At 39.9% G+C, this 20013-nt stretch overlaps 4 protein-coding genes across 4 annotated transcripts; 1 reads left to right on the forward strand and 3 right to left on the reverse strand.

Moving 5' to 3' along the window:
- Positions 1-422: 422 nt before the first annotated feature.
- mettl26 (methyltransferase like 26) lies at positions 423-3856 on the forward strand. The gene is made up of 6 exons (XM_034120270.1): positions 423-789; positions 1011-1173; positions 2307-2366; positions 2486-2553; positions 3399-3477; positions 3574-3856. Exons 1-6 carry the CDS (start codon positions 596-598, stop codon positions 3628-3630), a joined length of 621 nt encoding a protein of 206 aa, XP_033976161.1. The 5' UTR covers positions 423-595; the 3' UTR covers positions 3631-3856.
- On the reverse strand, positions 3680-6503 carry wfikkn1 (WAP, follistatin/kazal, immunoglobulin, kunitz and netrin domain containing 1). The gene is made up of 3 exons (XM_034120269.1): positions 6240-6503; positions 4640-6139; positions 3680-3745 (listed from the first exon to the last, which is right to left on the reverse strand). The coding sequence occupies exons 1-3, from the start codon at positions 6501-6503 to the stop codon at positions 3680-3682; spliced, it is 1830 nt and encodes a 609-aa protein (XP_033976160.1).
- A 1249-nt stretch (positions 6504-7752) lies between these two features.
- On the reverse strand, positions 7753-13144 carry LOC117474720 (ras-related protein Rab-40C-like). The gene is made up of 6 exons (XM_034120706.1): positions 12477-13144; positions 12325-12385; positions 12171-12231; positions 11990-12067; positions 11117-11339; positions 7753-9566 (listed from the first exon to the last, which is right to left on the reverse strand). The coding sequence occupies exons 1-6, from the start codon at positions 12628-12630 to the stop codon at positions 9265-9267; spliced, it is 879 nt and encodes a 292-aa protein (XP_033976597.1). The 5' UTR covers positions 12631-13144; the 3' UTR covers positions 7753-9264.
- A 2009-nt stretch (positions 13145-15153) lies between these two features.
- On the reverse strand, positions 15154-17491 carry LOC117474708. Its single transcript, XM_034120691.1, has 2 exons — positions 17032-17491; positions 15154-15967 (listed from the first exon to the last, which is right to left on the reverse strand). The coding sequence occupies exons 1-2, from the start codon at positions 17400-17402 to the stop codon at positions 15376-15378; spliced, it is 963 nt and encodes a 320-aa protein (XP_033976582.1). The 5' UTR covers positions 17403-17491; the 3' UTR covers positions 15154-15375.
- Positions 17492-20013: the final 2522 nt, after the last annotated feature.

A 20013-nucleotide genomic window follows, 5' to 3' on the forward strand; every position in this document is an offset into this window, starting at 1 on the left:
GATGTTGTGGGTTTTTTTGGACCATTAAATATATACATGTAGCAAATATGGGTGCTGATTTCCATATTATTCTTATTCAAGGGTTTTACCCATCTACGGCCATCTCATGTTATATTGCATATATTATATTTTATGTTATTTGTTGGTCAAATTAAATCAAGTGTGGTTCATTCTCCATCTTGTTTTTTTCAGATTTTATTAAAGCAAAAAACGAGAAAAAATGTTGTTCCTTTACCAATAAATGTGTATTATTATTAATATTATTATTATTTCTATCAATTGAATTGAATGAATTATTTGTAATTATAATAGTCTCATTATATTTTAGTATTACTATCATTGTTGGTTTCTTATTATTACTAACGGTGCAGTGCAGGAGCTCTTGTGCCCACTCAGTGTTCCCATTCAGTGTTCCCATTGGATGACAGGTCAGTCACGTGAGGCAGTACGGAAGTAGACCATTTTCGGCCAAAAACCAAAACATTCGTGGGTGGTGTTTGAGTTATTCAATCTGGACTGACGTTACTCAGCTCCACTGGAGTGGTTCCGCAGACTGTGCCGCATCACTCGACAGCTTTACCCGGGGCCTGGTACGATGCTGAACGCCGCCGCCGCGGAGAGGAACAAGGAGCCCATCCTCGCGGTGCTCCAGGAGAGCGTGAACACCGGGAGACACCTGCAGGCTCTGGAGATCTCCTCCGGTACCGGGCAGCACGTCACACACTTTGCCCAGTCCCTGCGGAATATCGTCTGGCAGCCTTCAGAGTTTGACCGCCAGTCTCTTGCAAGGTAAACGCAGGCTGTGTGTTTCAGTTAGTACATCAAAATACCGTATTAACAGCATTACTCGGTTATTACGGTAATAATAATTCCTGCGTAGCTAATTTAAAGAAAGGCATTGGCCATGCATCTGCAGTATTACGGTAGTGTATTAAATACTTCTAATGCAGGGCTGTGTTTTTTGGGGGTCTGCTTGCATTCACAATAATGCCTTTTGTTCCCATTCTCAGTATCGAAGCGTACAGAGCACACTACCAGCTGCCCAATGTGAGGCCTGCCATCCACCTGGATGCTTCTCTGCCCTACCAGTACTGGGGGGGCATCCCGCCAGAGAGCATAGATCTGGTGGTCAACATCAACATGATCCACATTTCTCCCATGGCTTGCACAGAGGTAGGAGGACAGCTGGTGTTATAGTTGCTCGATACACTGCGTCCCAATACCAATTCTACCACAAGTGAAGACAGATTTAGATTTAATGTATCCTCCCAATACATTTTCCAGTGCAGACATGCCTGGGTGTCCTAGTGCAGCAGTGCTTCTCTGGCTATACTGAACCACAATCCTTTGCACAGGGAATATTTAATCAGGGTCAAGGTTCACATTCCTATGCTATTACAAAGCAGTATGACCCGAAAGTATGTGATGTGCTTTAGAAGGTAGCCACAGTGTTCAGATTGGATTTATCAAACCCAACGACCAAAGGACCCAGTCCGGGAATATCCCTGAATAAAACTGAAATGGTATTATTTCCTAATATTGAGGCCCTATGTTTTCATGGTGACTATTTCTTAAAAGAAAAAAAACTGCTAATAAGATTTAGAAAACAATAATGTGTAAGCACAATATAGTAATTTGAGACATCATTTTACATGCATTTTTCCCACTGTGAATAATTTGTGCCCCGGAGATAAATCTATTTAGGCCTCAATTTACTGCAAAAGTGCAATAAATGCAGGAACATTTCAATAAATTGGGGTAACAAATGATATTTTCTGCACACAAATGTATAGATTGTGTACTTGAAATATATATTTGATCTCTCTATGGCCACTCCTGGGTTTTGTGGTGCAGATCGAGTTAAAATGAAGTTAACAAGTTTGTTTTATAATTCTTAAGTATTTATGACTTAATTATTATCATTATTTGTAATATTTTAAGTAAGTATTAAAGTGTTGTATTTGTCAAATGCAAAAGAAAATCAAAATATACCTGCTTTATTACTCATAATGATTGACCACTATTGAGCAACATTGGCTTATAAATTCAACTTCAAGTTATTTTATAGTTTATTTTACATCAACTTTTACAGTCTGGCCATGGTTTCTAGTTTCCATAAAGTGGAGATATTTCAGTGTAAGTCCCCTAGAGTGTATCTGCAGTATGAACCCTTTGACCTAAGATAATAACTGCCCTTTCTACTATTCCTGCCTCGGGTCTTTTAGTCTATAAAAGAGATCAGGAACATAAAGTAATCCCCCCTGCCACTCAACCCCCACTGCGTGTGATCACTATTTTTCTCCTAGGGTTTATTCAAAGGGGCCGGAGCAGTGCTGAAGCCGCAGGGTCTCCTGATGACATACGGGGTGAGTGAAAGACCATGTTGTCATAAACATGCACTTACCACATTCATGACATGTTATGAAATCTAAACATAAAAGAGTGCCTGTAAATTCTACTTAACATGTTTTCTTGTTGCCCTCAGCCATATGCGGTGAATGGGCAGATCGCGCCTCAAAGTAATATTGACTTTGACTACAGCCTACGGCAGAGGTAAAGTGTTCAAAAACATATTTTTAATGCTTAGCCTAAAGCTGTTTATAAAGGATTGGTCTCAGTATTTTCTGGTCAAAGACATGGACAGCCAATGTGTTTCACTTTGACATAAAGTAGCATCTGTTTTTCTTTAGAGAGAGGCATCAATAATCATTTTAAAGAAGAATGCAATAAACTTCAGCAAATTGGTTCCTACTACTGAATGTTTGAATTAAAGATATTCTAAAAGATGGTATCTACAAAAAAACTAAAATGTTTATAAAAAAACTCTGAACATGAATAATGTAATCATTTGTGTTTTTATTGTCTATATATGTTGCAAGTCTGGGGACCAATATCTAAAGTAGGATAAGGTCACTGAACAATTATTTTTAAATGGTCACCGTTAAACTTCATGTCAAGGATTATGGATAGAAATTGTCCCCAGATTAAAAATTCAACTATATTTAATGAAAATGACATGGCAAAGCTCATTTATTTTGAAAAAAGTTATTGCTACAAACCATTTCAAAGTGACACAAATAAACAAAAATAATCTAGTGGGAACTGTATACATTATATATATAAGTACATTTTAATACAAATGTATTTACCTGACTTATATATTTCAGTTTGAAAATGTATTGCCACTATCTACCTAATCATTTGATTTACTGAAGGAATACAATTTAGTTTATTTTTATTATTTATTTTTCCTTTCTTTCTTTTGAATGTTTGTTCCTAATTTGATTGAGGGCAAATTGTTATTTCATAATTTAGTTGTATTTGTTATGTGTAATATTTTGACTGTATTAAAAATCAATAATAATGCAAAGGTGACTGTATGCCTTTTAATTGTACAGGAACTCCGAGTGGGGACTCAGGGATATCTCCTTCCTCGGTTCTATAGCAGAAAAAAGTGGTTTATTCCTGGAGAAAGTTGTGAGTATAAAGCTCATTCAAACATCATAAACAAACAGTGCAGTTATGGGATTACTGGTTTACTAAAGTCTCGTTTTTTAATCTTTTCCTTTCCAGATGGACATGCCTGCCAACAACAAGTGTCTTCTGTTCAGGAAAGAGAGTTTGGTGTGAAGTGTCCTAAGGTCCAGTGTGTGGAGCACAACGGTCCAAGCGCCTTAACCTACACTTGAAGCTCAGATACATTGCCAAATTCTCCGGAACTTTTAATAAATTGTTTTCCCATATTCTGGTACACATTGACATCAACGCAATTGTTTACTCAGACCTGACATACTACTCCATCTACTCTATTATATTCTTATGTATTGCACACTTGAGTAAAACATGCTCACTGATATGATGTCTTTGTACTTTTTTTTTTACCTCCATACAGCCACCTACTCCTTTCTATTTCTAAGTTAGCAGAAGTGCTTTGCAGAGGGAGATACTCAAAAGAGAACGTGCTGCTTATAAGATATTGAAATCATTCATAACAAACTATATATAACACCTATGTAAAAAAGACTGGCTAATATAGAATAAAATGTATACAATTTCATAGAAAAACATAATGAGGTAATATAGACGTCTAGCTAAGCATTTTTACAAGTTGATGCTTTTGTATGGCTTTACTTCTGCCTACTATTCTATTTTTCAATAACATGAAGAATACATTTATTAAAAAAAAACATCTATATTTGATCTTATTTAAAAAGAACATAATAACATTGGTATTATTAGGCTCGCAGCACACCTGGAATGTAGTACAACCTCTGTTGTAATTAATATATATACAAGATATCTCATGTCTTAATTTAAGGAATACTTCCCCGACAAAATAAAACATGTGTTCATCAATGACTCACCCTGTGCTGATTAGAATTCTTGAACAAAAGTTTGTTCATCCCACAAGCCTTCTCTGTGAAATTAAGTTACAAAAACGTTCAAGGTAACACAGTGTGAGAAACTGATGGTCATTTTGAGGGGGAAATATTCCTTAAACCTACAGTATTTTAACAAAATGTTTGTCTTTTGATTTCAAGACTCATAATTAAATATCAGCTTTTCTTGTTGAAATCCTGGTTTCAGTGCTTAAGGTGAAGGTGACCCCAGACAAGTCTGACTCCTGGGATTTCTATACACAGGCCTTTTTTTTCAGAACATCACGTAGCTTCTTGAGTCTGCGTTCAGTGATGACTCTGACGTAGCTGTCTGATTGGATGATGGCAATGCCGTCCTGCACCACACCCATCACCAGCAGAGGGTTTTCCTCCATGGTGATGTTAGGACACGGACAGCTCCAGTCTATCTTGGCGATGGTCACCTCCAGGTGCTTGGTATTGAAGAAATTCAATCCCATCTTTTCATCTCTCAGGACCTCCTCCAAGCTAAAGCGAGCTAACCCAGAGTCCAGATCCTCCACCAGCTCTGTCAGCCGCCCCACAATAGCAAAGTCACTCCGGCACAAGCTGGGCACCATTCTCCCCTTCACCCGACAGGCCTTGCAAGGTTTCTTTTTGGCCTGTGGGCAGTTGGCCTCGCACTCCTTCTTGCTGTTGAAGCTGTTGGCATTCCCATGGCAGCCGCCGTAGGCAAAGGCCTGGCACTGTTTCAGGACAGAACTCCAGGCCCAACGTGGCTCCCAGGATTTGCAGGGGCCCTGGACAGCAGGCAGGAAGCAGATGCCCATCCCCTCTCTCTGACAGGAGGCCTTGCACTCCTCGTAAGTCTCGAATCGGTTGCGGCTATCATCGCATCCGCCGTTGCTGAAGGCCAGGCAGGTGCTCAGCTTGCCGTCGTAAAACCAGTCCACGTGCCGCTCGCTGCTGCACACTCTCAAGTCTACGGGAGCCAGGCAGTCTGCTGGCGAGAAGGGCCGCCCCATGGGCATCTCAGGGTCTTCAGAGAAGTCGTCAAGTCCCCGGCGAATCACGGACAAAGGGTAGTCTGCTCGAAGAACCCCTGCTGAGTTCCGCGCAATGCAGGTGTAGATACCTGTATCCCACACCTGGGCGTTGTAGATGACGAGCTGACCGATGTTGGTGATGACCACGTTGCCGTACATCTGGTCGGGCCTCATGACCAGCTGCTCACGCCGTTCGCTCTGCTTCTCCCATGTTACATCAGGTTTTGGGGATCCAATCACATCACAATGGAAGCTCACTGTGCCTCCTACGTAGACAGATTGTTGGTGTGGGTTGGAGTACAGCATTGGGAACATGGGGTCTTCCTGGGAGGATGTAGGGGTCGGGTTGGCCGTAGTGTCCTGAGGCAGTGGACTGGTGGGGGGCCCGGCCAGGTAAAAGCGGCAGGGGACCACGGTTATTGTCACCCCGCGGATGCAGGCCTCTGCGTCCATGTAGCAGCGGTTGAAGTAGGTGAGGCCATCTGAGGCGCAGGTGAAGTTGGGCTCTTTCTCACACCGGTCCTGGCACTTGCAGATGGGTTGTCCCAGCCAGATGCCACAGGTGGCCCCTTGCTGGCTGCAGATGAAGCCCTCGCAGGTAGCTGTGGAGGTGGGGGCTTCAGTTACTCCTTCTTCTCCATCTGGCTGGGCAGGAGTGCCATCGGAGAAACGTGCAGCTACACAGCTGTTGAGACCACACACGTTGGTGCAGCATTTCTCAAAATCAGCACAGTCCTGCACACACAAAACAGCATTTATAAAATCAGATTTAAATGTAAAAAAAAAAAGTAATAAAATAATGATTATTAGTTTATCAAAACATAAATAACACCACCTCGTCAACGTTGCATTCCCTCTCGCAGGTGCTTTGCGCATCAACCCAGAGGTTGGAATTCAGCTTGTTGGGACAAAATCCTTCGTGTTCAACTTTGGATCCTGCCACACTTGCACACAAAGAAAGTTCGGGTAATTTGCAAATCAGGAGTATCAACAAACACGCACGAATCCATCCTATTTTATTTGTGTTTGGTCCATTAATATCCAGACGTGGATCCTGTATGCATCTGTGCTCCAAAAGTTGTAAAGGGATTTTAAACATTATTGCTCTTTTGCATGAGTCCCCCAGCGAGTAAATCCATTCCTCCTTTTAAGTCTTGAAATTCTGAAGTCGGTTTTCAAATGTAGCCGTCCGTTTTGTGCGTAAACATTATGGAAGTCAGGTTTGTCTGTGTGCGCACAAAGAGTTGTAGAAATCCCGAAAATCAACACGGGCTCCCCATCCGCTGAAAAAAATAAATCCCAGAAAAGCGTGTAAAACATGCACTCGGGTTGCATGCAATATTTGCCTTGAGAAACAAAACAAACCTCTTGCAACAATTGGACAAACTCTCATTCAGGTCGATTTCCACCGGACAGCGAAACAAGCGAACGGAACGGCACAATGAGAGTGAAAGACGCAACATCAGTCTTTCAGAGAGTGAATGGAGGTGGAAAGGGCAGCCCCTCTGACCGCCCCCACGATCGTCCAGTGTCTGAAACTCTTATGAAGCAACACCATGCGCTAAGCAACTGGACAAACATTGTAAAAACATCAAAGAAAACGTGGAGCCGTGGTGACAAGCTGTCCCAACAACCGTGCTCAAGGAGCTACACATTCCGGTGAGACATCCAACGTTAAATGCGTCCAGACAGCATTTATAGAGGTGTCATTCATACATAAGGAAATTAGCCTGTTATCTGGCTGTTGGGTGTATTGTCATTTTCGGTTATAATTACGCATTCCCGGAGGTTTTACGCACGGAAAACGTATGCATATGCAAGTTTTCCTAGTGTAAAATCACATTTTAAAACAGAAATTAGTCGTCTGGGGGGGAAAGCGTGTAAAACAAACATGGGGCGTGTCGCGTCTTGTCTGGCAAAACATGTTGTTTACGTCCTCTTGTCTAGACGTCGGTCACTTTAGCACCGTCGCGCATTCACACGGGACAGAGAAGCCGCGGTCAGGTGGGAAGGCGTAAAGCGTCCACTTTCTTCAATAGTGGGCGACGCATCTTTGTCCCCACGCGGCTCCGAGGCGATGAGAAGCTGCACCCCCCCATCTTTTCATTGGAAGTGACCCTGCAACCTTTGGGTGACTTTTGACCGCGCTGCATTCATGCGCTGCAGCGACGTGCCCGGTTATCCAAAAAATCTGGCCAATACCGAGGGAGGGATAATCAATTCTACCCACCCCCCCGAAAAAAGGGTTTTATTGCACTTGAGCACCGGCGACCCCCGAACTGGACAAAGGGGTACAAAATATATTCCCACAAAGATAAATGAATGAAAAAAGATTCATGGCAGAAACCTTTTAGTAATATCTTTACCCTTTATTTAGGTGGTTGTCTGTTTTCAATGGAGTCACAATTGTATGCAAACACACAGTTCTGATAGCAACAGTCATTACCAAACGTTTACATATAGTGCTTTACATTTCCATACAGCGCCAGTAGAAAACATGCACCACATTTTTTTGTATGCCCTCAATGAGCGTATCAGACATTAAGCCATGACACTAGGAATGTTGGAGTGGAAGTATAATACGCTAAATCAGAGGTGGAAAGAAAATTGAGAATTTAAAAGTATAAAAGCGTTTTGTTCGGATTATTTAAAGAAACAATATTTTTGATTTAAAGTCCAAGACTTTCCGTAGTCATCTGACATCCTGTTTCTCCACAGTAAACAATTCTAACCCCTCCTATTGTACACATTATGAGGGTTGGAATGAAATTACAGTACAAATACTCAAAACGTGTTAAAAGTATTGCGATAACTTTCCACCTCTGATTCTTAGTTACCGCACGGCCACAGCAAAGTAGCAGAAGAGTAATGTTTTACATTCATAAATACATTGCATATAAAAATCCCCAAAAAGCAATCCATTAAAAAATATTCCTCTGACCAAGGTGAATTTACAATGTACTGCTAAGACACAAGATCACTTCCCAAAGGCTCCATCTGTACGTTTGTGTTTGTTCAAGGTTTCCTCATCAGCACCATCAATCTCTGGAAGTTCCCCCAAAAAGTGAAAACTCTGATAAATGATCATGCTGCTGAAACCAGTTAAAGTGATAAAGCTGCAACTAAGAATATTAGATTAAGAAAATGGCCTGAGAAAGTCAACAGATGTCCAAACCCGATGAGAACGGAGGGTGAATTCATTTGGGCTGGAATTAAAACGGGGCACCACAGGGAGTCTGTAAAAACGAGACGACAGTGTCGTTATTTATTTGTAATCCTGTATTAGTCTGTCTGGTAAACTAGTTTCTCATGACATTCAATTCAAACCTCATTTAAAAACAAATCTGATTTTAAATAAGCACCCTTAAAAAGGAGTTTTCCATGAAACACAAATAAGTTGAACACCGAAAGCAGGGCTCCCAAAACATTCAAGACAAAAACAAGCATAAACTGGATCAAATCACCATCACAGACCAAAACAACGAGCACATACAGCTTATTTACAACTTTAAATACGATAGATCCTTTTTCATAATAAAAGATAGCTGACATCCCTCTACTCATGTGTAAACAGGTGAGCCGTGCTCCCTAGATTCACATCTGTCGGTCCCAGGGGTAATCTGGTTTTACTTGATCATAGCGAGCCTCTTTCAGTCAGGAGTACGGGTAAACGGAACATCCACAAGACGTCCCAGCACGTCCCAAAGAAACCAATGCAAGTCCACAAAGGACAATGAAAGTTCACAGCTAAATCTGTTCCTGGTGAAGACTGCTGGTGGCTCTCCGTGCTCCTTTATGGCCTTCGTGACCTCTCGGAGCAACAACACATTTATAACTTTAACCGCTAGTCCTCTCCTTCACTATGAGATCTTACAGTTCCCCTTAGAGGACGAGCTCTTCGGAGGACTCTGCGGAGGCCGGAAGGACTTGGAGCGTTTCAGACCGTTAGCTTTGCTACCGCCACCGCTGCCGTTAGCGCCCGACGATGCACTGTTGGCCACCGAGTACGAGCGTCCGTGCATCATGACCGCGTTCATGCCGTTGGCCATGGAGAAAGACTTGAGGTGGGACTTGATGGCGACGGGGAGGGGCAGCTTGTCAATGAGGTACACGGGGGTGCAGGAGACGATGGAACGGCAGCACAGGTCCTGGAGGCTGAAGACTGTGGGGCGAAGAAGAAGAAGAAATGTGGACGTTATGACTCGATGTTATGTCACAATAACCTTAAGTTAAATACTCAATACTCTTCAAATACGTTTTCAGATAGCTCAAACTTTTATTTGGACCATGGCTGCACAATGTAGAAAAAATAACTAATTACAGTTATTTGGAATGATATTTCAACTGCGATATGTTTGCACTATGAGAGGGAAAAACGACTTTTGAAACATTACTCACAGTATCATTGAAAAATATTTTTAAAAGATAATGTGATTTTATTAAGAGGATCCGTACCAAACGAAGATTTTCCCTTTAGCCTGTAGAATACTGTTTGTAGGCAGGCACCTCTCTGCAGCATCACACCTTTTAATTAATGATATTTTCACATATTTTGCCTATAACGAAATGTTCCTTTACTGCAATTTAGTCATGCATACATCCACACTGCAAATTTGATACAATTCCAATGAATCGTTCAGCTCTATTCTTTGCCCACCTAACCCTTATATCCACATTACTGATTAGTTATCACAAAACTAATTGTGTAAATAAAAGTAAAATGTTGATTTATTGTGCAGCCCTAATGTGGGCATCACAACAAAGGGAACATTTAGCTGAGGCACTCCGCCAGATACAAATATTTGCTCCTGCACATTTAGAATGATTTGCTTCTTATCTTATCAATATTTAAGCTTTGTTTTATTTAGCTGAGTGAATTTTATTCTTCCTTTTCTTCCAGGCCCTTCTTATGTTCCCGAACAATTCAGTTGAAAATAGCTTACATGAACAAACACGTTTGTCTTATAGGAAGATAAATTAAAAAACAATAATGTATAGATCTTAAATATTTTTAAATAACATGATTTTGGCAATAATCTTGTAGTTCCAACCTGATGTCATACGACATTTGCTCTACTCATGTGTTGCCCCAGATTAATGCAATATGGGCAAGCAATAAAACAAATATTCCGAAAGACAAAATATATTATATAACTATTATATAGTTACAGAGGCTGCTTCTCTGTTAAATTTAGATTTCTTCTCGGACTGACAGAGCGAGGGGAAAGTGGATACTCAAGCGCCACACATAAAACGCGGCATTGTGAAGGACATTTTACTAAACAACTGATAAACATATTTTATTTAAGGCTGTACAATCAATCACATTTGATCAAAACTTCAATATGGACTAGTCGGTTCATTATGTCACAGGAAGCACAATATTTGTTTAATTCTGAATATGTGCCATGTTTAATTAATTATTGTAGAGCTCAAATATATCGCTCCAATATTGTGGGGTAAGGGTTGGTCAAAATATTTACAATTACGACCTTATTTCTAAAACACTCAAGAGCAGTGTGTCTTTTCAGAAATAATGTCCAGGTCACTATGTAATCCAAATGCTTTTGAGTCTGTCAAATACACTTCTGAAAATTGGACGAATGCAATTTTAACATCCTTCATCCGTTTTGTCTTTTGTGTCATTTATCTCAAATTGAGAAAAACAATGCATTCATAATCTGCCATAACTGCTATTTCAAACCAGCTCACCTCTGTTGGGCCTCCAGAACTTCTCCATCCCGTGCCTCATCAGCACAATGCGTGAAAGTTCTGTGAAGGACTCGATGACGTTGAAGTTGCACAGCGGGCTGACCTCAAAGAAAGTCATGCTGTTCTTCTCCGCGTAGGCCCTGGCCTGCTCTGTGGGCACCTGCCGCTTGAAAGCCAGGTGAAGACGATTCCCCACCAGGATCCTGGGCACACCTGGCGCATGCTGTTGGAAAACAAAATGAGTTTCTAAAAACAATGTTACATGCTATCTCGTAACCTATTCATGCAAGACCCTTTGAATGTCCTTTAGTGAAAGTGTTCTCTGGATTTGGTCAATCACATATCTGGCAGAAAACTGAGTTTTTCTATCAAACTGTAATCTTTGGGCATATGGGACTACAGTTTGGTCCTATATATTTCATTATATTTTATGAAAAAAACAGCAGTCCCATGTGCCCCAAGACTAAATATAGAATAAAAAATGTTATTAGAAATATTAAGAAATGGGTGTATCTCAAAGACTATGAGGAGAATAACAACTTGATTATGAAATCACACGTATGCAGTGAAATAAACAGTTCATATGGAAGAAGTTTAATTAACACAAACAGTTGTCTAACTTTTCAAACATTCTGCATTTGAAAATTGATACAAAAAATATTTTTCCTGTGATTCAAAAGGTAGTTTTATTAGATACTTGCCCAAAGTATTTCCTACCATATTTCAAGACTTCAGACCAATCTGAGTACGGGTTGCATATTTAAATATAGTATTTTGGAGAAAAAAATAAAGCCATTGCACTAATAACTATCTTTCTTTGCAGATGAATGCAGGTGCATTTCCTTTGTTTCAAGCAGAAATGTATGGCATTACCTCGTCAATTTCTCGTATCCAGCGGTCAATGCCATCAAACGACCAATTGTTAGTGATGTCATACACAAGCAAGATCCCCTGTAAAATAAAAAAACAAACATGTAGCTACAGTACATTTGTATACATGTATACAGAATCACATAATGAAGGGAAACACAGAAAATGCTCTGCAAGTCGTCACCTGTGCTCCACGAGAGTAAGACCTGAAGATGGTGCAGAACCTGCCCTGCCCAGATGTGTCCCTGTGGAAGACACACGGACATGTAGAGTAAGCACACTAACATGCTATGGGACAGTCACTTTTGCCTCATTGTTTATTGCTTTTAAACACTTACCATAACTCTAATTTCACTCTTTTGCCATCAAGCAGGATAGTAGTTGTCTTGTAATCAATGCCTGAGAGTAAATACACAGTTATTTAATGTGAGTCAGTCCAGTCTTTTAAATCGATTTCTAAACAGCTGGGAACAAATAGATAGTTCCTCACCACTGCTGTAGGCATAGGGAGACTCCACTGATCCGTCTTGTAAACTTTCCAAGATTTCTCCCTTCCCAACATCGCTATCTCCCACCAAAAGGAATTTCAGGAGATAATCGTAACTCTTCACTGGACTACTCTGGGTCCCCATAATCCCGCGCATTGGGTCCAGTTCAGAGAGAGCCTTTGCAGCTCACCAGAGGTCCACTCTTCGGGGAAAGGGACAAACCAGACGTTCCCTAACAGTGGTAGCTAAAGCTAGGCGACCGACGTTTGACGTTAGCTGCTACACTACCCACGATTTACATTAACTATGTATTATGTAAACTCAGACACAAATACAATGGTGTCCTGGTCAACTTTACAAATACGCCTTTCAATGTACGTTATCGGCAATTAAAGCCGAGTCTACTCTAGACACCGTCAATATGATGGAACGCTTACAAAAATAACCAAAACAACCTTAACTAGCTGTTAGCTTGTTAGCTAGCCAGCTAATGCAAGCGACAATGACGCATTCTAGCACAAACAGTCGACACGAGGCTGTTTAGTTCCACAATAAACGATACTCTACCAGATCAAATGTGACTGTTTTCAATTTGTTAGAAAGAATAAAGCCTAAAAGAGATATTCAGCGTCCAAGCCCAACGTCTATGTGGACTGTGTTGGAACTTCCTGGTGTTGATGACATCATGAGCTGCGTCCCATCCGGGGTGGGATTAACCAAATAAAAGAAACGCAACAAAACATATTTTAGAAAATATAAAATGATTAAAGGCCAACATGTTATTTATTTATTTATTACCATTACCCAACATTCTCACTAGTAAAACTATTCCTTATCTGCCTCGTTTTTTAATTTGATTGATATTTATGATTTATGAAATTACATTGAGGCCCTTAAATGTATTAGTCAACAGATAATAAATCTGATCGTGGATTATTTAAAAATAATTTAGTAAAATAAATAGGATTTGCAGCTTTTCATTAAAGCTTTATTGTAATTGTATGTCTCAATGTATTTAATCTATAATACTAATGCAAGGTTCTTTCTCTTTTACACAAAATAAAAATGGTGCAATTAATGTATGGTATTTGACCCTCACTTTATGTATGTTTTATTTACGTTTATTATTTATTTTTTCTGTAGCCCCGGACAATTCTCCCTCAATAATATAATACATTAACCGTGCTTTACGTGAACCTCATCATGACACAAGAGAGGACGGCAGGACTGTAATTTCCCGTGTTCAGTGAATGCAACAGAGGCATGACACCAGACCAATCAGAGAGTTGCATGGAAATAAACGTGTGCTTGTGTCATTCAAGCTCGGCTCTGTGTGTGTGTGTGGCAATAGCGCATTTAGTGTGATAGAGAGAGAGAGGGGGAGAGAGAGGGAGGGAGGGACCGGTGCCAGCAGGGACCGTGTTGTTAGCATCTGGTTAGCTAGCTGCACTAACGGACATAAGGAGCTGTTTGTTCCACAACAAGCTGGAGGAGAGTCCTCTCCTCTCAGACTGAGAGACTCAGGTGAGCTAAAGGACTCTCTGAGTGTTTAGATACTTAACTTTAGTCTAAGTTATCTCAGTGGGTCTCAAACGGTTTGGTCACAAATTATTCAAAAGATTATTTCCGCGGCACACCTTCATATGATCATTATAGTTATAAAAAAAATAAGAGAATAACGGAAAAACAGTTATGAAATACTATATGGCAGTAAAACAAGAATAGAGTTTAAAAGGGGAGTGATTAGTAAAATATCCATAAAGAAAAAGTAAATCTGTTTACAGTTCTGCTTCATATGGGTGCTGAGAGAGGTATCCATAGATCTCTTCATGTTGCTCTCAAAGTGCACCAGATTGATGCATTTAACTTCAATATTTAAAAAAAAATCTTCCCGGGGGAGCATCCCCCCGGACCCCCCTAGAGGAGGTGAGCCCCCCACTCATAAAAAATACCACTTTACCCCTGCCTATATGCCGTGAGCTGATTATCGAGCCTTCATTGTAACAGTCGTGGGTGTACTGTGTGTGCGTGTGGGGAGTGTTGCAGTGAAAAATGCCACTGCCACTGTGGGCTAAGCCCCGAATGTTTTCAGGTCCAGGCGACGCCCCTGCTCAAGGGGAAGTACAAGTACCTCAAAACTGTACTTAAGTACAGTACTTGATTAAATGTACTTAGTTACTTTACACCGCTGGAGGTGGAGAAAGTATGTAAAACTCTGCAACAACAACAAAGTAAAAGTCCTGCCATTTTTTATCTTCATATTGTAGAATAAAAAAAATGCAACGAGACTTTAAAACAATTCATATCATTCAAGTTATTACCCTGATCAATAACCTTGTTTTAAGCATTAATACCTTTATTATGACATCACTGTATTTGTTGTAATAAACATGTTTTTACATATTTGTTGTTGTTATAAATTGAGTTGCATCTTTTGACTTAAACTTCCTACCTTTTTTCAACATTTGATTCCATTTTATGTTTTTATTTAATGCGTTCAAAATGGTCACACAACCTGATTTTGATAACGTCATGACTTTACTTTCAATAGGATAATATTTTCAACATCGTAGCTGGACATTTCTTTAAGAGAGAAAAAACCCAATAATATAGGAAAAAACCTAAAGACACTGAAAAAAGGGAAAAGTACAATCTTCGTATAAGACAAGCTCCAGTGACTAGTTGTTTTTTTGTTTTCCTTTATTGAGATGGTACAATGTTTTCCTTGTCAAAAGAACGGCAGTATAGTAAAGTGACAGTATTTTGCACACACTTCAATGTATCCAGAAGTGTTTCAAAAGGCATGCTTAATACACAGGTTTTTTAAGTAATACATTTTTCCATTTACAGATTTTCAGGTAGCCTTCCAGCCACACTCCCAGTTCTCCTAAATGTTTTTGGTTACAGCTTCAGTTTTCGGAGCACCTCCTTGGTCAGCTGTTTACTGTAGTGGTTGATCTTCCAGTGTCCAGGCTTCCATCCCAGCAGAAAGCGATGAAAATCTGTCCAGGCATAAACAAACATCTCCCTCCACTCCGTCTCCAGGGCAGCAAAGTCCACATCTTTTTTCACAGATTGCTTCAGTTCACTAAAATAGTAGTCCAGCAGGTCTGGTACCCTCTTTTCACACTGCTTCTCCTCCATGCAGCTTCCTAAAAAATACACAACGTCCTTCATCCCACAGCCTCCTCCCACATACTGAAAGTCTACCGCCGCCACGTCCCGCCCACCTTCCGAGAAACAGAAGTTGGCTAACTTGGCGTCTCCGTGAACGATTGTCTTGAAGCGACATTCGTTGAGGATCTTGTCGATGTCCCCGGCAGCTGCTTTCAGCTCGGGATGGCCCATGGCCTCCAGCTCGTCGGGCCGGGTCTCCAGGTGCCAGTATGTGCCGACGGGCCACAGACCCTCAGGTTCCACCCCCAGGAAGAGAGTGTGGAAGTGGGCCAGCCAGCTGAGACAAGCATTTATTTCTCTGTCCTTCACGCTGGTCCTACAGAGAAAACATCCTTATTTATACAGCATGAAACATTTGTATTCTCTCATAATATCTCACACTTCTCCATGCCGTGGTACAACCTGACAAGCATGTAATATACAGGATGTTGAAGAGGAATGGTCAAAAACAGAGTGCTCACAAGAACTCCCAGATGTTGTTTTGGTTTTATTTTGGTTCTTTGAAAATGGATAATGGTTTAAAACGTTAAAATGCCTTGTTATGGTATTTGCATCTTATTTTATGAGCGGTGAGAAGTATTTGCATGCATACATCATGCACCCAAAGCTTGAAAACACTTTGATTCTCACACTTTTGTATTTGGAAATATGAGTTTTCTTTTTAACATCATGAAGAAGAGGTGAGATAACACGCATTACACATTTTGGTGAGTTTTTAGTGCTTATTTGTATCATATTTTAGTCTAATTTGTATTGTTTTTAAGCAATAACTAAATATGATAAAGGGGTTTTGTATTTCTTCACCTTAATATGTCCTGCGAGTGTAAAAGACATTAGCATTTTTAACAGTATATTTCCACGTATAAGATTTATGACGAGCCACCAAAACGCCTGTATTTTTATTTCGTTTGTATTTCATGAAACCTTATTCCTTCCCCTGTGTGATGGATTATATGTTCTGAAAAGTAACATGCAATGTGAGAATTTTGACCTATGACCTCAATATTGATTTATTTAATCCTGGCTGTTTATGTGGATGTATTTATAACGGAAAGTCTTTGAACAAATGTATGTTTTGCTCAACTGCTTCTCATCTAGGAAATAAGAAATGTAAAACATGATGATTCATTAGATATTAAAGTGACTGTTATTTTGTATATATTGATTGTTGTGCTTTTATTTAGGTCTTAATGTGTGCATATGTATAAATATTTGCACACATATTTGTATATATATATGTGTTTTTGTACTCGGGATTGTGGGAAACGGTATTTCGATCTCTCTGTATGTACACACAAACTGAAAGATTGACAATAAAGTTGACTTTGATATCTATTGCAGAGCTACAGACCGACCAGTATTTCTTACAAAATCTCATACCTCCTCTGATCATACCCGGCCACATCCAGGTCCTCCAGCACGATCAGCATCTCGTCTCCATAGGAACGAGCAGCCAGGCAGGCGGGGGTCCTGCAGCTCTGATTGGTGGAGAAGTTCTGGTACCAGTGAGTCTCCACCTGGTAGGATCTCACTTTACGTGTGTGTGAGCGATCTGTGTTCCAGCCGCCGGGATGCTCCGCCTCCTCTGGAAACTTGACGTGTTTGAGGACCACAGACGGCCAATCAGAGCCCTGCAACTGCAGCCGCACGATCTCCCCGTACCCGCTCCACAGCGTCTGGATCTTTGCCCCCACACACAGGGAAGAGGCCCCGCAGGCCTGCAGGACCAGATCCTGGTGCTCCGGCTTCATCTCCACTCAGAGCTGAAGATGAAGCACAGTGTGTGTTTAACATCTCTGCTCTTAAAGGTCACCTATCATGCAAAATCCACTTCTTCATGTCTTTTCTACATCAACATGTGTCCCCTCTGTGTAAAGAGATTCTGAACGTTTCAGGAAAAAAGATTCTCTCACTTTCTATCCTGATCCATTTATATAAAAACCTGTCTGAAAATGAGCTGATCAGATTTTAGCCACTTTATGATGTCATAACGATGTTTTGGCTTGTGTAACCATTAGCCAATCACCAACCAAGGTAAGGTAACAGAAAGAGAATCAGCACTTTTGAAACAGGGATGAAACAGAGATCTGTTTGGTATTTGGAGCCAAACACTTCAGAGACATATTTTGTATATATCTGATTATATCCTATAATATGTTGATGAAAAACAGTATTATAGGGGACCTTTAACTGGACTTATATTCACACTGTACATTTATTCAAATTCAATTCAAATTCAAAGGTTTAATTGTCATATGCACAAAGCTACAGTGTAGAAATGGCAATGAAATTCTTCTGACCTGAGCTCCTCCAACAATGCAACATATATAATAAAATACAAAAATACAAAATAAAATAAAATAATTGTGCAAGAAGTCTATATACATGTAAATAGAATATGATATGTACAAAAACAGAATATGAAATTAAATAATTGACATTAAGACAAAATTAAATACGGTTTATTGTGGTGATAACTATTCAGATAACATTTATATTGAATTATTATGCCATTCTTTACACACTTGATGCTAATAATATCCAACTTTTATTAACAGATAGTCTACAGATTTGCATCTTTCACGGTCAACTTGTATATCTTTCACTTCTTAGTTCTGTTTCATTTTTATATTGTGAGATGTTTATGGTTATTTTCTATTTTACAATTCAGAGGTAAATCATGTCCTTTTACTCCACTACATGTATTTAATACCTTTAGTTACTTTACAGATGTGGATGAATGATGTGAAATATAATCAAGTGTTAAATCAGACTTTAGTTCCACCTGGAGTAAATTCACAAGCTACCCTGCAGGATACAAAGTCATTCAAACTAGCTGCACCTTTACCAGCTTTGAGAACACTTTCATGATCAATCATTATAAAACATATCATATATATTATTCTGAAATGGACCAATCTGCACGATGACAACTTTTACTTTTGATAATTTAAGTATATGTTGATGCTAATACTTTCCCACTTTTACTTGAGTAACATTTTGAATGCAGGACTTTACTTGTAACAGAGTATTTACACTCTGGTACTTCTACTTTTACTGAAGTACCAGATCTGAGTACTTCTTCCACCTCTGCTTCTTCCATCACTGGGAACAGTAATATCACACACATCTGGAGGATTGTTGGTGTTTGTTATAGTGAGTCACTTAGATTTCCAAGTATACTGGAGATTGGAACAGTACTTCGGCGGCACTCGATGACGTAGTATGCTTGAAATAGTGGCTCTGAAGCAGCTTTACTCGCGATTGAGAAACACCCACTGTGTCCCTCTCATCCTGAATTTGTCTAAATGAAGTCGGCCTGGACACTTTGGGGTCAAAGGGACAGGTGCATGGGCTGACAAAAACGGTCAGTGAGTAAATATAGTATTTATTTACATTCTCAGCAAGAAGAGCAGCCAAAGACACACAGATGCAAATAAAACTTTATCTGGCAAATCTTAGTCAAATTTGAACACAGTGATGACACTCTTTAATTCAGTTTAGTCTCTGAAGTCCACTGCGAGGGGGGACCCAAGTTCCCATCAGCAAAAACACGTCGGTTTGCTATCCTGGCTCCAAAATGGTGGAATGAGCTCCCCATTGACATCAGGACAGCAGAAAGCTTACACATCTTCCGGCGCAGACTAAAAACTAATCTCTTTCGACTCCACTTTGAGCAATACAATTACTAACAAAGCACTTATATACTAACTAAGCACTTACATAACAAAGCACTTATATACTAACAAAGGACTGGCTTATCTAAAGCCAGTTGAGTAGCACTTAAAATGTTTTGGCTCTATGAAACCTAATGTACTTATATGATAAGCTTGTATCTTCTTGGTTGAATGCACTTATTGTAATTCGCTTTGGATAAAAACGTCAGCTAAATGCAATGTAATGTAATGTTAAACTGCACTGTAACTTTTATTCATTTTAATGTTTATTTTATTATCTTTGCTTTTTAATGACTGTTTTTAAATGCCATTTTCTTAATGTCTTTCATTTTTGTAAAGCACTTTGAATTGCCTTGTGTTGAAAGGTGCTATATAAATAAACTTGCCTTGCCTTGCCTTGCCTAAAGGATAGACTTCAATAGGTACCTTTTAACACTTGTAACTGGGCTAATTTACCCCATGTTAACAAATATCCTTTGGTGGGAAACAATAAGTGTGGATTTTGACTTTATGGCTAACTTACGTGATGCTAAAAATAGGGTGTTGCATTGTGTAATGGAAACTTCTGGAGCATGTAGTCGAAACACAATGAAACACGGGGAGAGCTTGAGCTTGATGGCAAGCACTGAAGATTTATTTGAAGTTACGGACGGAGAATTGACAAAGACATTTGCTGCAGCCAGAA

The sequence above is a fragment of the Trematomus bernacchii genome, unplaced genomic scaffold, assembly GCF_902827165.1.
Source record: "Trematomus bernacchii unplaced genomic scaffold, fTreBer1.1, whole genome shotgun sequence".
Lineage (NCBI taxonomy): Eukaryota > Metazoa > Chordata > Actinopteri > Perciformes > Nototheniidae > Trematomus > Trematomus bernacchii.

Excerpts from the sequence above, each read along its gene's own strand:
- mettl26 (XM_034120270.1), top strand. The coding sequence starts at position 596 with ATGCTGAACGCCGCCGCCGCGGAGAGGAACAAGGAGCCCATCCTCGCG. Across the intron at positions 790-1,010 it reads GACCGCCAGTCTCTTGCAAG|TATCGAAGCGTACAGAGCAC; the intron begins GTAAACGCAGGC and ends TCCCATTCTCAG. Across the intron at positions 3,478-3,573 it reads GTTTATTCCTGGAGAAAGTT|ATGGACATGCCTGCCAACAA; the intron begins GTGAGTATAAAG and ends TTTCCTTTCCAG.
- wfikkn1 (XM_034120269.1), bottom strand. The coding sequence starts at position 6,503 with ATGTTTAAAATCCCTTTACAACTTTTGGAGCACAGATGCATACAGGAT. Across the intron at positions 6,140-6,239 it reads GGGAATGCAACGTTGACGAG|GACTGTGCTGATTTTGAGAA; the intron begins GTGGTGTTATTT and ends TTGTGTGTGCAG. Across the intron at positions 3,746-4,639 it reads TTCTGAAAAAAAAGGCCTGT|AATATGGGAAAACAATTTAT; the intron begins GTATAGAAATCC and ends AATGTGTACCAG.
- LOC117474720 (XM_034120706.1), bottom strand. The coding sequence starts at position 12,630 with ATGCGCGGGATTATGGGGACCCAGAGTAGTCCAGTGAAGAGTTACGAT. Across the intron at positions 12,232-12,324 it reads AGAGTGAAATTAGAGTTATG|GGACACATCTGGGCAGGGCA; the intron begins GTAAGTGTTTAA and ends TGTCTTCCACAG. Across the intron at positions 12,068-12,170 it reads CTTACTCTCGTGGAGCACAG|GGGATCTTGCTTGTGTATGA; the intron begins GTGACGACTTGC and ends TTTATTTTACAG.
- LOC117474708 (XM_034120691.1), bottom strand. The coding sequence starts at position 17,402 with ATGAAGCCGGAGCACCAGGATCTGGTCCTGCAGGCCTGCGGGGCCTCT. Across the intron at positions 15,968-17,031 it reads GCCGGGTATGATCAGAGGAG|GACCAGCGTGAAGGACAGAG; the intron begins GTATGAGATTTT and ends TTTTCTCTGTAG.